Source organism: Cynocephalus volans, chromosome 6 (assembly GCF_027409185.1).
Source record: "Cynocephalus volans isolate mCynVol1 chromosome 6, mCynVol1.pri, whole genome shotgun sequence".
NCBI classification, from domain to species: Eukaryota; Metazoa; Chordata; class Mammalia; order Dermoptera; family Cynocephalidae; genus Cynocephalus; species Cynocephalus volans.
In genome coordinates this window covers 21,474,692-21,489,760 of record NC_084465.1, presented here as the reverse complement: position 1 = coordinate 21,489,760, position 15,069 = coordinate 21,474,692, and the positions used below count along the sequence as shown (strand labels likewise).

At 49.2% G+C, this 15,069-nt stretch overlaps 1 protein-coding gene across 1 annotated transcript in view; it reads right to left on the bottom strand.

Annotated features, from left to right (window-relative positions):
* Positions 1–176: 176 nt before the first annotated feature.
* Positions 177–15,069, bottom strand: part of WDR91 (WD repeat domain 91) — a 32,786-nt gene continuing 17,893 nt past the window's right edge. The window contains exons 7-15 of the mRNA XM_063100145.1: positions 11,868–12,026; positions 10,091–10,284; positions 9,172–9,322; positions 7,735–7,829; positions 7,456–7,624; positions 5,115–5,223; positions 4,262–4,374; positions 2,845–3,042; positions 177–667 (exon numbers count right to left, since the gene is read on the bottom strand). Of these exons, the coding sequence (XP_062956215.1) occupies positions 503–667; positions 2,845–3,042; positions 4,262–4,374; positions 5,115–5,223; positions 7,456–7,624; positions 7,735–7,829; positions 9,172–9,322; positions 10,091–10,284; positions 11,868–12,026 (1,353 nt within the window). The 3' untranslated portion in view covers positions 177–502. The remainder of the gene's footprint in view (positions 668–2,844; positions 3,043–4,261; positions 4,375–5,114; positions 5,224–7,455; positions 7,625–7,734; positions 7,830–9,171; positions 9,323–10,090; positions 10,285–11,867; positions 12,027–15,069) is intronic.

The window sequence follows — 15,069 nt, the reverse complement described above, 5'->3', positions numbered from 1 at the left end:
AGCCATGCGCCTGCGTCCCACCTCTGTGACAAGGCAGCAGGCAAACCTGCTGGGCCAGGGGCAGGGAGCCCACAGCTCACTGTCACCAAGGCAAAATGACACACACATCTGAAAAAGAGACAGCAGGTGACCACAAGAGTATTCTTTTTTTAAAAAAAGATGAGCAAATATATACACAAAATACTGTCAGTCTCTCCTGGGCCAACACAGCAGCCATCACAATCTCTCTCCTCCTTCCTGAGCTTTCCTCCCGCAGGTGAAGTGTGTTTCTGGCACAGCCCACCATAGTGGTCTCTGGGAAGCACATGCCACCTTTTCTGTACGGCTCCTATCCCAGTCACCACAGCTGGACATTGTCCAGGCCCTGGACAGTCTTTCCCTGCATATTCGCTGCATGGGCAGGGACTGGAAGTGGAGTGTCTCACTTTCCTGTCTTATATCTACCCCCCCACCCCGCCCCCAGGATAATACTGCTGCATGGGTGTCCCTCAGGGCAGTTCCATCAGAGTTTGTGGGCCAGGAGGGTGGTCAGCTTGATCTTGCCATCCATGGAGGCGGTGAGGCAGGTCCCACAGTCCATGGCGGTGCTCCAGTCCACAGTGACCACAGGGGCCCGGTGGCCACCCAGGTTCAAGCAGCTCTCCAGAACCCTCTCATCACCACCCAGCTGCAAGAGGACAGGAGAGAGAAGGGGGTGTCAGCAAACGTCACTTACAAACACATCCTCTTTCTCCACTTTTGGTGGTCAAACTGCCTCAAACCTGAGGACTTCCACCCAATCTGAGGTCACACAGGCCCACCTTTCCAGAAGTCTGTTTAACTTCTTGGACCAGGAAATGCCTTCACTTTCCCAACTTCAGTTAGTCCATGTTAAGTGGGAAACAAGTCCCAGTGAAGCTCCTTAAGAGATGGAGTTTTCTCTGCTGCCTCGAACTTGCTGTGAGCTAGTGCCTCCTGCACCCACCCCAGTCGTTCTTACAGCATCACTTGTCACCACCTGACATTTGGTCATGTGTCTGCTTATTTGTTTAAGGTTCGCTTCCATCCCGGAGAATACACTCTCTTGCATTGTGGCCAGCCTGCCGTCCCCAAACAGTGCCAGGCATAGGTAGTCCTGGATGAATGTAGAGACACAGCTGTCCTCTGGCCCAGCAGCACTAGCCATCCACAAGCACACGCACATGTGTGAAGAGTCAGGTGCTGAGAGGGAAGGAAGAGACTTGGAGAAAACTGAATTGCTATTGATACTACCATAAGTAATGTCCATGGGCAAGAGACGTTGAGGTATTCAGCCTTCCTGGAGAAAACACTTATAAAACTCATAAATTAAGTTGTTTATAGATTGCAAAAAATGTGCTCTAAAGTTCTGAATATTCCTTAAGTAATGAGACCTCATTGATATTTTAAAAACCACACACAGTAAAATCTTTCAAACCATTAATTGGTTATAGAGCAAGTCTGACTGCAAATCATATAAACTGACCAGGGCAAAATGACAAAGACCAGCATGATTAAAAATAAAATACATATGTGCACACACATAGCCATTCAGACAGCAGAGCACAGCCTGCCTGAAACTCAACTAAACAAACCTTTAAAGAATAAAAGCAGGCTTGTAAACTGAAAGCTTTGTACAGTATCTCCACTGGGAGATATGCGGTTAGCAGAAATTATGGAGCTAATTTTTAAGGAGAGGGCAAGAGCCACCATGCTCTGTAGAAAAGGGACACCCTACAGACGACAGCCCCAGATTTCACTGCGTATGCTTCAGGTCACCGCCTACAGGCCCAGCACCCACCTCTGCCCATGGAGGGCCCCAGGCCGGCCTTCCTCCCCCTCTACCCAGCTCCTCCTCCTTTTTCTAAGGCCTCTGACCCAAGGGTCTGCCCTGAGGACTCAGCCTCCACCCAGCCTCCTCCTCTCACTGCACTGTTCCCCCAGTGTTGGTGCTGGGTCTCTTTCTACTTGCAGTGTGAGCCCCGGGAAAGCAGAGATCCCAGTTTGCTTCTCCTTGGTACACTCCACAGCACCTAGAACAAGGCCTGGCACACGATTCTGTCCAAAACACATGCTGTTGACCGATCAATGAGCTAAGGATGACACACTGAGAATATTCCACCTTGTATGACTCTTCATATCTGCAGACTCACCACCATCAGGCAAATAGTTAAAAATTAACACCAGGCCTAAGAGCTGAATTCACTTGGTACCAGACATACGAGTGTAGGCTATAACACAAATCCTCATCACTTCTCTACTTGATAATACCAGTGGAACAGAAGATGCTAATAAGCTCGTACAATTATACAAAAAAAGTACATGAAACAGAGAAGCTCTGACGTGAGAATCAAAACAAATGTGTAAACTGAGGGACAAAAACAATGGGAGAATCTTACATCGTGGTTTCGCAAATCTCACCCTCCAATTTCTGTCTCAAACATGAACTGTGATGTACTCGACCTGTGAGACCTCCAAAAAAAATAATAAATCTGTACCAGATTAGAGTAACTACGATAAACCAGTAGCACGCCCCTATCTGGCAGCATGGAAACCAAACACGCTGAAAATTTGAGGGTGTGTTCCCCCATCTCAGCACTTCCCAACTCTTCTCCTTAATCCTTAACGTTGTCTATAATAGGAATTACTCCCAAGGAATGGAGGCAAAAAAGGGCAGATCTCATCCAAGGACAGTGAACGGACAGCAGAGAGGAAGACGGCCGACTGTTCCACCCCAGTCCCACCTTCTCCACCTGAGCTGAGAATCAGCCCGGCCTGCAGCAAGGAGGCTCTGGCACTGTCCACCCTGTCAAAGGCCTCCCCACCACGACACCCCCACCCAGTTACCTTGTATATGACACCTCCGGTGGCAGAACAAGTCAGCATGTAATTGCCCTCCGAGTCAAAAGCAAAGAGGCGGCCTCTGGGGACTTGAACCTGCTTGTAGCCACTGTAACCCGACAGCACAAAGGGGCCCGTGGCGTCCGCAGGGAGGCCGTACTCAGACACCTTCAGGCCACTCTTGTGGATGTTCCATTGGATGAACTACAGTGAGAAAGCACAAGCAGAGGGCTCTCAGCAGGGCTGGCCAGGGCGACCCACCTCCCTGGCCACAGTTCTGACCCCTGTGAAGAAGCCTTTCAAGTGCCAGAGGCAGAAGAGGAGCTTGGGGTGATGGGCCCACAGGCTACCCACAATCCCTCTCTTGCCAACACGATTTAAGCATTTTTTAGGGAAGAAGATCTAGAAAAACAGTTCAACCCTTCACTTTCCCTCTGGCCTGACCCCAGGAGAAAAAAGGGACAGAAACTAGCTTTACATGGATCCCTGGTCTCTCAAGCAAGGGGAATACTTCAAGTGCCACCATTATTATTATTATCAATGTTGTTACCAGAGTTAGAACCCAACTAGATTCTGCTGACTTGAGTACAGAGGACAAATTCCAAATATATTTCCAGTTTATCAGCAGTACAATCAATCGAACATTGGGCGATGAGTTATAGCTTCGCTTCATTTACATGTACTGTAGATGATCTGTTTAGCCTGCCCTGGGGACAGGCTACTTGGCTATGACCGCCTCTTCACTGGGAATCCGACCCACATAAACAGAAAGCCGAGGTTTAATTTGAAAAATCCCTTTCCATAGTCTTCAAATGCAGAAGTTATTTTGTAATGACTGTTTTCAGCGGCTATCACAGGTAAGGAGTGTAGAATCCAGGACACAGGACAGCACACATGGAAAAGCCAGCCCTTCTCTCCCTCTGCCCTACCCCTGCGCCCTTTCCAAGGCAGTCACTGTTCCACAGAGGGACTCTCCAAGCAGCATTTACTTTTTTTTCCTGACTTCCTTTTGACATCTTTGGACTCTGTTCAGGCCTGTATGCCTCTGGGGAGCTATCCCCAGCCCCTTAGCAAACTATGAATCTGTGCTGTGACCAGCCAATTACCAAGTTCACTAAGGCATATCCTTGCCCCAAATCCAGACCCCATGGACCCATCCACACCAAGATGAGTCCCTTTTGCTACGACAGGAGGCAGGACCTGGTGCTCCCTTTCACAAGGATAGCCAACTCCTGCTGAACTCACTCAATACTCAAAGGTGTTCTGAGACGGACGACTGCTTCATCTCTGTTTTACAGAAGATAAGACCAAGGCGCACAGAGCAGCCCACGGTTTCAGAGCTAGCCAACAGCACGGTCAGTATCCAAACCCAGCCCAGCACGTTCTTGTGGCGCCCTCTGCCCTGCATCCGGAAGGTGCCCACCTTGCCATCCTCGCCAATGCTGTACACAGCGTTCTCATCGTAGCTGAACTCCACAGAGTAGACCTCACCGCGGTGAGCCCTCCAGCTCATGGCGCACTGGTGCTGCTGCATATCTGAGGCAAGGAGATGCCGTTCAGTCCCCAGCCCGGCACCATGGGGGGCAACGCCCCCAGCAGGAGCCCCTCTTGCCCTCTGCTCAGGGTGACAGCTGCTCCAGATGCCCAGGGCCTCCTGGTCCCAACAGGTGTCACAGAGCTGACCCCTGCCCAAGAGGCCAGGCTGCCTCTGGGCTGCAGAAGTAGCTTCTTTCAGTGGGTCACAAGTGAGGTTTGGGAATCCCTAGGGGAAGCTGGGGCTCATCCGTGACTTCCCCCTAGGGCACCCTGGGGATCTATTAAAGACACAGTCACCTAGTCCCATCCTGGACGCTGGGGATGTCTCCTGGGGATTTGTAAACAGCAAGCCAGCTGATTCTGACACACGCCCCTAGTTAAGCAGCACTGTTCTGATGCTTTCATGAGGAGAATGAACCACCCGAAGCCAGTGGACAGGACGGTGTCACCCTCACGTGTCCTGCTGGCTCCCACAGGTGCTGAGGACTCAGGATGAGCTCAGGGACAAGCTCAAGGTAAAGGCCCACTGAGCCCCACCCCTCGCGCATCTATCAACACAACCCATATGCACACTGATTACAGTGAGTGTTTGGGAATCTCTGGCCAAAGTTAAGCTCTAGCACACACATCTGAAATCGGGGTTTTGCAGCAACCTCTGGTCCCGCTAGCAAAAAATCCCACTCTCTTCTCTGGGACACCTAAAGAGGGGACCAGGATTGTCACAAGCACACTTTGCATACCAAACAGCCGGATGACACCGTCGGCCGCCCCTGTGACCAGCAGGTTCCCGTTGTGATTGAAGGCTGTGCAGTTGATAGCAACAGGCTCTGGATCCAAGGAGAACTGGAGCTGTTCAAACAAAACACAAACACGATTAGCAGACCATCACTGCAGCCCCATGCGTCTGATTCCAACTCAGACAAACACACAGGCACCCCAAGGCTAAGTCTTCTGCCAGCTCCTCCCTTACGTGACCTTCTCCCAGAAATAGGGATCCGAGCCTTTGCCTAAGTGCTGTTCTGTGACCTCCTGTGTTCTTGCGAGGCAAGGTCTCTGTGCCTGTAGACACTCTGGCTTCCACAGAGCCCACAGTCCATGTTTGCTCAGGTATAAAATGAGCAATCCATCTCAGCCACCTGCACTGCACTCAGAGTGCATACCAGACGAATTCCTATTGCAGTCATGTTGCCAGCAGGGAATACCACTTCATCGAGCAAGATCTCTCGAGAAGGGGAAAGGAGACAGACTGGGGAGGGGCACACACAAGCACAGAAACTACTGGTAATGCTCTGCTTTTAAACTGATGGGTACACAGTGCTCATCTGACTGTTTCTCCTCTCATTATACCATACACCTATGATTCCAATATTCTTTTGTATGTATTCAATATTAAATTAATTTGAAAATAATAAGTAAGCATAAAATTACAAATCATGATAAGAGCTTTGCAGGAAAATAGCAAGAAGCCACGGACAAAGAGGAACAGAACGAAACTGGTGGAGAGGACTGTGGAAGGGGCCACAGCAGGGGATCCTGCAGCTGTCCCACTGAGGGGCACTGGAGACTGGTCTCAAGAGTGTCCCTTGAAATACAGAGAAGTGGTCAGATGGGAAATACATTTTGGAGGCAGCACTGATGGCTGTGATGGTTAATTTTAGGTGTCAATTTTACTGGGTTAAAAAATACCTAGAAACCTGATAAAGCTTTATTTTGGGGTATGTCTGTGAGGGTGTTTCCAGAAGAAAGATTGTGAGCCTGAGTGGACTGGGTGGGAAAGATCTTGCCCTCAATATGGGTGGGCACCGTCCAATCTGTTGGGGACCCAGAGAGAACAAAAACAGAGGAAAAGGAGAATCTCTCACTCTATTTCCACTAGAGCCAAGATCCACTCTTCTCTCCTGTCTATGGACATCTGAACTCAAGACTCTTCAGCCTTTGGGTTCTAGGACTTACAACAGCGGCACCCCTGGCTCTCAGGCCTTTAGGCCTCAGAATGAGAATCACATCATCGACTTCCCTGGTTCTGAGGCTTCCAGATTGGACTGAGCCATGCTACCGGCATCCAGTTTGCAGATGGCCTATCATGGGACCATTCAGCATTCACAATCGTGTGAGCCAATTCCCCTAATAAATCCCCTCTCATATATTTATATACATATCCTAGTGGTTCTGTCTCTCTGGAGAACCCTGACTAATACAACAGCGTTTGCTCATGTGATCGTGTCATCAGAGGGAGAAGGACAAGTCTGGAAAGATGCCCAGTTTCTAAGTGGGATGTGTTTTCCGAGGTGAGGAAAACTAGAGAGGAGGGGCAGAGGTAGCAGGGAGTGGAGATCAAGAATTCAGACGTGGCCCTTACAGACTTCCCAGTGGGACACAGACCATCTCTACAGGCAGACTCAGGAAGGCACAAATTGGATATTTGGAACACAGCCCATCTGTAAGGACCCTGAGAGTCCAGTAGCATCAAGAAACAATGTGTTTAACATAAGGGCCACACCACTTTTGAGGATTGAAACTATTGAGTAAGAAACATCATTGCCTTCTAAACAGGTGAGTTTAACATCATTTAATTTCTCTAGGGCCTAGAGTGACAGATGAAGGCATCTATGACTGTTCCAGGTGGGAGAAGGTCCTCAGCTCTGACGAGGGTGGGCCAGGTGCCCAGAGAAAGCGCCCAGGCTGCCTGGCCAGCTGTCACGCCATAGGAATATAAATGTGTCCTCACTACCGCTGGCTGCTGCTGTAATTCTCATGCAATTCTAAGTTAACAAAGAGTCAGAAGGACACAAGAGTCCTGTCCTAAAAAATAAACCACAAGAGCCCTCTAGTAGGTTCTGGGTGATTTCTAAGTTTGTGGCATGTTTCTGAATGACTTAAGTTACTAACATTTGGCCCAACTGGAGTATACTACTTTTGAACACAAACTTTGAAATTTTCTCAAAATCAAAAATCTGAGGACACCATGGCAAAGAGGTGGGAAGAGACTCGTCAGCAACACCATGGAGCAGAGCGCAGAGCGCAGGCAACGTGCCCTCTGGCAGCATGCCCAGCCACAGCGGAGACCCATGGGTCCTGTACCTGCTGCTTCATGGTTTTCGTGTCCCACAGCAGCAGCTTGCCAGGAACCTGGTTCATGCCCTTGCTGCCGATGTCTGGTGCCGAGGAGTCCACGTGGGAGGTGAGGCTTGGAGCTGCAGCCGAACAGACGAAAGAGGCCCCGCTGGGGCTGCAGGCGAGAGACAGGATCCTGCAATACACATGGGCAGGGTCAGAGGGCAGGTGGCCTTGGCTCTGAGGCTGATCCTGCTGCAGGAGACGGGGCAGCCATGGTGGTAGGGGGAGGAGCCCCCAGCTCACCTGGGCATCTCGTCGTCGATGTTGATCCCACAGAGATTCTTCTTGACTTCTGTGTCGTAAAGACGCACCGTCCCCACACCACTGCCCAGCAGGAGCTTCAATAGGAAGAAGGGGCAGTGAGAAGGACAGCCCAGGCTCAGGCTGGTCAGGGAGACCACTCCATGAGGTGCAAGTGGGGCTGAGCAGGCTGCAGGGGTGAGGCCCCTCCTCCAGCAAGGGGAAATCTGGCTACAAAGGACCTCGCTTAAAAATTAAAGATATTTGGGCTGACCTGAAAAGGCATCTGTGGAACGAGAGACGCATCCCCTCAGATAGAGCAGGAAGTGTTCTGGCTGGTTCAACAAGACCCTCTCATCATCCCCCTTCTGTTCAGTTTGAAGTCCCTGCTGTCTAACCCTTCCTGTTTGCTCCTGGTCTCCCCACAGCTCCTACACGGGGACTGGCCCTGGCTGGTTACGGGGTCTGGCGGACTGCCCCAACTCCCTTTTCAGGGTATAGCTTTGGCTCTGGGACTGTGAAGGCCTCCAGAAAAGAATAAAAGACGCTATCCTTGCCTTCAGAAACTTGTGATTTATTTGGTAAAAAGCCTCACAGATAATAACAAATACCTCCAGCAGTAGCCCAAGAATGAGGGTACCCCCAGGAATATGAGCTAGACTGGGACCTCAGCAATCGCATGGCAAATTACCACCGATACAGGGCAAGCCCTAGATCCTAGTGCCATAAGGATAATTCCTTCAGCTGTCAAAAGACAGGAAAATGTTAATATGCCGGATCTCGTCTGATCTTGGAAGTAAAGCAGGGTTGGGCCTAGTTAGTACTTGGATAGGAGACCTCCTGGGAATCCCCAGGTGCTGTGAGCTTTTAAAAAAAAAGAAAAACAGGGTTTGCCCCTTGGACTAAATGGTATGATCCCTGTAAAACAGAATGAAAGAAAAAACCATAAATCAGGTTTACCTCATTAACTACAATTCCTGTCTCAAACATTAAAGTCCAGAGAAGAAGATCACTGCACTATTCCTGGGGGCAATGTGACCTGTCGCCACCCCACAGGATAGGCAGCTCTCTTGGGAACTGGCATGGGAGGGCTATGCACAGCAGGGGCACAGCTGAGAATGTGGTTAAATGTGTCGGATGGCGAGGTCAGCAGGTCTCTCAGTGAAGACCACCAGACAGGAAGAAGCCCCCGCCCTCTGACAGGAACATGTACTCCAGGTCCCCAAGCGGCTCATTTCAATTCTTGTTAATCCAGTAGCCTCACTGCCACCCCAAAACAGGAGCCTGCTGGGCCAGTCCCGGATGTGTGGCCTCTGAGTCCCCAGTAATGGACAGAAGGGAGGGATGTGGCTTGGCTGCTTCAGCTAAGGCTGTAGAGAGCCCCAGGAAATCCTTCAACTTACACCGCAAAGCAAGTGCTACAAGCCAAACGTCACTCACCAGTCTGTCCCGCTTAGTGGCCCATTCTAAAGAGAGCAGCGGCGACTTGGAGATGGATGATGCTTTGGTCTGCATGATGGGGTTGAAGGACCATACCTTGATGACCCCATCTACATCTAGGCTGGCCACCCTCCTCCCGGAGCAATCCACCCTGAGATGAAAGAAAAAGGGCCATCAGCATGCTGGCCTCATCTGTCTTCCTCTTCACTGACACCCAGTGATCGCTTTTCTTTTCTGACTTTCCTACTGTACTGAAAAATAATCCTGAAAAGCCTACTCACAAAGGACAGGTGTAGACTATTTCTAGAAATATTCATTCATTCATTCATTCATCCAAGAAACGCTTACTAAGCCCTAATCATATGCCAAGCTCTGTGGGAAACACCGGGGACAGGACAGTGCAAGACTAGCAGTGCCTGCCCTGGGGCACGTGCAGTCTGTGGAGAGTTAATCTATTTAGATTTCCTGTGTCTCACTCCAGAACAGCTCAAGGGCCCCTGAGAGAGCATCAGGGCCATCAAAACAAGAAACCCACCTACCCCTGAACATGACTCTGAGTTTCTTCTTGAAAGGCCATGCTTTTACCGTGTTTAAGTAAAAACTTGTAAGTGGTAAACATTTACCTAAAAGTACCAACATAAAGCAAATTAAGATTGAGTCTTAGGGATTAAAATAAAGGGTAACCTGTTCCTAAAACTCAGAGAAACATGATTAGAGAGGGCAGAGAGGCTGAGCAGTTCAATGGCGGTTGCAAGCAGGGTCCCGGAGGGGCAGCTGACTCTGCAGGGGTGGCCATGGCCCTGCAGGGACCATCCCTTCACCTTTCTCCCTCATCCTTCTACCAACTACAGCTCCACCTACACGGCCTGAAAATCCAGGCTTCCCAGCACTTTCTCCACCGGCCCAGGCCCAAACCCACCTGCAGTGCATGATGGACGAATGGTGTTCTCCGTACTCCTCCTGCCCCAGCACGATAAAGGGCCGCTCGGGGTTGGCCCCGCCGCCCTCGGGGCCTGCTGCGAAAGCCCGTGTCAGCGGCTCCACTGGCTCCATGTGGAACTCTGCGCAGGACTCTGCCTCTGGGCCACCAGCTTCCGGCTTCTTCTCTGCACACTGTGGCCAGCAAAGCGGGGACATGTCAGCTGGGACGCACACCTGGAGGCCCTTGGTGGCTGCAGAGTCTGGAGGAGAGCTCGGAGCTGCAGGACAGCACTTAACCCGCCCTGGTGGAGCGGGGCACCCGCTCCCCCGAAAGCCCCTTCCTGGAGACTGCTCCACTCATCCACTCACAGGCTCCACTGAGGGCCCCTCCTTGTCACAGCTGATGGGACTCAGGATGCAAACCTGCCTTGACAATAGGCCAGGCATAACAAATGCCAGTTAGTGAGTGCCCACTGTGGGCCAGGAACTGTGCTCAGTGTTACAGGTCCTCTCTCACTTCATCTTCCCCCAAACCATGTGAGATGCTATTATTTATCCCATTTCACAACTGTGGAGACTGATTGGAAGCAGAAGCTAAATACCTTGCCCAAGGTCAGAGGGCTGGCAAGGGGTGGAACTTGGATGTGAAGCCAGGTCGGCCAGGGTCAAGCCTGTCCCCCTGGACAAATGAACAAATGAATGAATATTTCTACCCCACCCGCCAGCCAGCATCTCTGCCGGGAAGAGGGCACCGACAGAGTGAGAAACTGAGGCAGCTGGCCAGGCATAAAGACAGAGACCCAAGAACAGCTGGAGAGTCCGCAGCTGCCCCGTCTCTAACTCCCTGTGGTACCAAGTGTCTGCCACCACAATGACTACGTGCACATTCACACATAACCAAGGCCTGGGGGAACTGTCAGAGTGCTCTCTGCCACCCCTGGGGTTCCCGATGCTCCTCTAAGCACTCCCTTGGGGAGCAAGAGAAGTTCAACAGCAAAAAACAGGAACCTCAGACCTATGGGGCCATGGCTGGACTCCAGGTCATCTTTAATCCTAAAGTGCCAGAACAGAACGTGACATCTGGGCCTTAAGGTCTGTTACCACCAAACTAGAATCACTACTGGACTGTTAACTGACATAAATGCCTTTAAAATAGGCAGGTAACCCCAGTTATGAGATGAATGGTCAAGACAGTGACTTGGGCAAGAGAACCACTAAATCCCTTGGACTTCTACCTTCAGTCCAGACTATCTGGAAACAGAAGCAGCTTATACTGCCAGAAAGAGCAGACCCTGAGCCACATTCCCTAGCGGGGAAGTCTCAAGCACCCAGGGCTCAGCACAGGAAGGGTCTGGGCTACAGAGCCACACTGTGAGCAAGTGGCTCTCAGCGCAGCAACCCAGGCAGCCGGCGTCGGGTGGTGCAGGAGAAAAGGATTTTGCCATCAAGTCAGTCTTGTCACGCTGGGTTAAACCGAGGGAACCGGGTCTCAGAGAGCCGTGACGGGCTGACATGCAGTTAACCAAAGGGAAGGACTAACAGGCAAGGGTTCCCAAACCAACTTCCTCCCAGACTCACCTTCTGGGAACACTTCCAGAGGCTTGCCTTTTCTGGCCCCTACTTAGAGAAATGCTGGGCAGGGAAAAGGGACCACAGAAGAGACAAGCAAAATACAAACCAAAGAGCAAGCAATTAAACCAACCAGGCCAACCCCCCACAGTGCTCCACGGTGGCCACATGGGCATTCCCAGGGGGTGTTGGGAGCACCCCCATACCTGGGAGGCGGTAGTGGAGAAAAGCTCCTTCCTCTCCTTGCCATGGTCCTGCAGGCGCCGCTGCCGGTGCTGCGACCAACTGGACTCCCCAGTGGCCAGCCCGCTGAGGAGGCTCTTCCCGTCCTTGGCCCCGGAAGTCGGGTCCTTTCCTTTGGTGGCCTAGAAGACAAGAAGCCAGCTGTGAAAAGTCTCTTCCTGGCTGCACAGCCGTGACTAATAGGCCAGAAGGAGGCAAGAGCAAGGGTGTGGCTTCTTTACCCAACTACTCCCAGGTAAGGTCCTCCCTGGCCGGGCTGAGCATGTAGTTATGACGGTGCCAGCTCAGCCAGGTGGGCGAGGTCATAGCAGCCTGTTCTCTACTCCACGTTAAGAGCAGGATAGGTCACCTGCGCTCATCAGCCTGCAATACCTCTCACCTGGAAAGAGATAGCTAATCCTCCTCGATCTAATCAGAGCAATTAACTGTAGTTAAAGGGGGGAGCCCAGCAGTTACTAAGCAATTAACTTTAGTTAAAGCCGAGGCCAGCACTTACTAAGCGATGACTAAGGCAGGCCAGGTCCTGCATTAGGCCTTATAAACATCAACAAGCAACAACACATTTGGGCAGTAAAAAAAAATTATGCAACAAGCAATCACCTCTCTAAAGCCAAAAAGGAACACAATGCCCACTCTTGTTTTGGGCCAAGTGTAGGAGTAAGCCAGCTAATGTTAAGAAATACTGATGTATTTGAAAATGATTACTAGACAACCAGAAATTCTTAATAAAGATTGTTGGAAACCCAAGGACCTTTGAGTAAGATAAACTGGATGGAAAGAATCTGGTATTTTCCAGCTCTCTTCATAAGAGTGATACAATCAACCTAGGTTATAGCAACAGGGAATGAATTCAATAACCGCCCCCCCACCCCCACCCCCCCACCCCCGCATAGAGAGAAGTCATTTCCATCAGTCATCTAGAGCCTTTTCACAAGAAGTGGCCACCCCACCGCCTTTCCAGACTGTGCGGCAGGGCTTTCCTCTTCTGACCTTATCCCCACAAGTTGTGATGGTCAAACTTCCCTCACCCTCCCTTTTTCACACTCTTAGCAAAGAACAACAGATGCAACAGCCACGAAGGCTGGAGACCAGCCTCCTTGAAAAAACCATTTGTATGCAAGATCTAAGTGAAGAGAATAAACTCAACCCACATCTACTTGCTTTTTAGTTCTACTTGTTATTTTTTATGTTAACAGTAAACAATTTAAAATAGGTTCCTCGAAACCGTGCAGCCATGTGAACAGTTAAGAAAGGAATTTTAAAGGACTATTAGTTTATCTGGAACCTAGCTATGGCTGACCTATAGGGCATTTGCTATTTTTGGTTTCCTGTCTGAGGTGACCTCAAGTTATATCTACTTATGCTTATAGCAGATGCTGCTTCTTGCATCTCTGAATTCTGTTTATTTTGGAAGGAGGGTTCCTCGTCAAGATGAAATAAAACCAACAACAATAACAATAATAGCACCAATATATACAAGGGGACTTCAGAAAGTTTGTGGAAAAATAGAACTAAAGATAAAAATAAAAAATATAAACTTTATTTTTCAACATAAGCTCCATCAAGTTTAAGACACTTTTGTAAGTGATGATACCAGCCACTTAGTCTATCCCTAAAGAACTGAGGGTCCTGAGAATTTAACCATGTCAATGCAGTCTTTTTACATTATTAACTGACGAAAAATGGGTGTCCCTTAAAGATTTTTTAAGATTAGGAAATGAAGAGAAGTCAGAAGGCACCAAATCAGGACTGTTAGGTGGATGCCTAATGATTTCCCACTGAAACTTGTGCAAAATTGCCCTTGTTAGGAGAGGAATGAGCAGGAGCATTGTCGTGGTAGAGAAGGACTCTCTCATGAACCTTTCCCCAGTGTTTTTCTACTAAAACTGACTTTCTCAAAACACTCTTGTAGTGAGCAGATGTTATGATTCTCTGGCCCTCCAGAAAGTCAACAAGCAAAATGCCTTGAGCATCCCAAAAAACCGTTGCCATGCCCTTTGCTCTTGACCTGTCTGCTTTTGCTTCCCCCTCTTGGTGGCCACGGCTCCACTGTGCTTTGTATTCAGTATCGTACTGGTAAAGCCATGTTTCAGCTCCAGTTACAGTTCTTTGAAGAAATGCTTCAGGATCTTGATCCCACTGGTTTAAAATTTCCATTGACAGCTCTGCCCTTGTCTGCAGCTGATCTGGATGCAACAGTTTTGGCACCCATCGAGCAGAAGGTTTGTTCAGCTGTAATTGTTCAGAATTGTGTAAGCTGAACCAACTGAGACGTCTGCGTTCCTGCTGTTAATCGTCAGGCCTCTTTAATTAGGGCTTGAACAAGATTAATTTTTTTTTTCTTGCAAATTGATGTGGATTATCTGCCACTGTGGGCTTCATCTTCTACATCATCTTGTCCCTTATTAAAACGAGGTATTTTGTAAACTGCTGATTTCCTTAGGGCATTGTCCTCAAACTTTTCATGAAGCATCAGTGATTCACCATCCTTCCAGCCAAGCTTCACCGTAAACTTGATGTTTGTTCTTGCTTCAGTTTTTGCAGAATTTATGTTGCTCTGATAGGGATTCTTTTCAAACTAATGTCTTATCCTTCTTAATGCCTCAAACTAGATCCTGTCCAGACATATTATAACAAATTAGTATGAGTTTATTTTGGTACAAAAAAAGTTGGCAGTCTACGCATAGTTTTATCATAGTATGCATTTTCCATGAACTTTTTGAAGACCCCCTCATATTATTAGTTGAATACACTATGCTAAGAACTTTACAAACAAAACCTTAAAGATGAGGACATTATTTTAATATGAGGAAACTGAGCATTAGGGAGGTTAAATTACTTCTCACAGCTAGGACCTGGCAGAGCTTGAATTCACGCCCAGATCTGAAAGCAAAGCCCATGCTCTGAGCAACCAGAAGAAAGCAATACCACGAAAGAGGTACATGGAACAGAGTGACACCAAATAGGAAGGATAGAAGAAATATCATAATCCTGGAACTAAATAACATAATTGAGACAAGGCCATTCTCTCGGTGCTTCTGGTGGTTTCTGACAAGTATCCCACAGCCCATGGAACACTGAACAGGTTCTACAGTATAAGAAAGTGGAAGAAGACTCCTCTCACTTTCCCAGAAGCAACAGGTGGTCAGGACAAGTGATAACAGA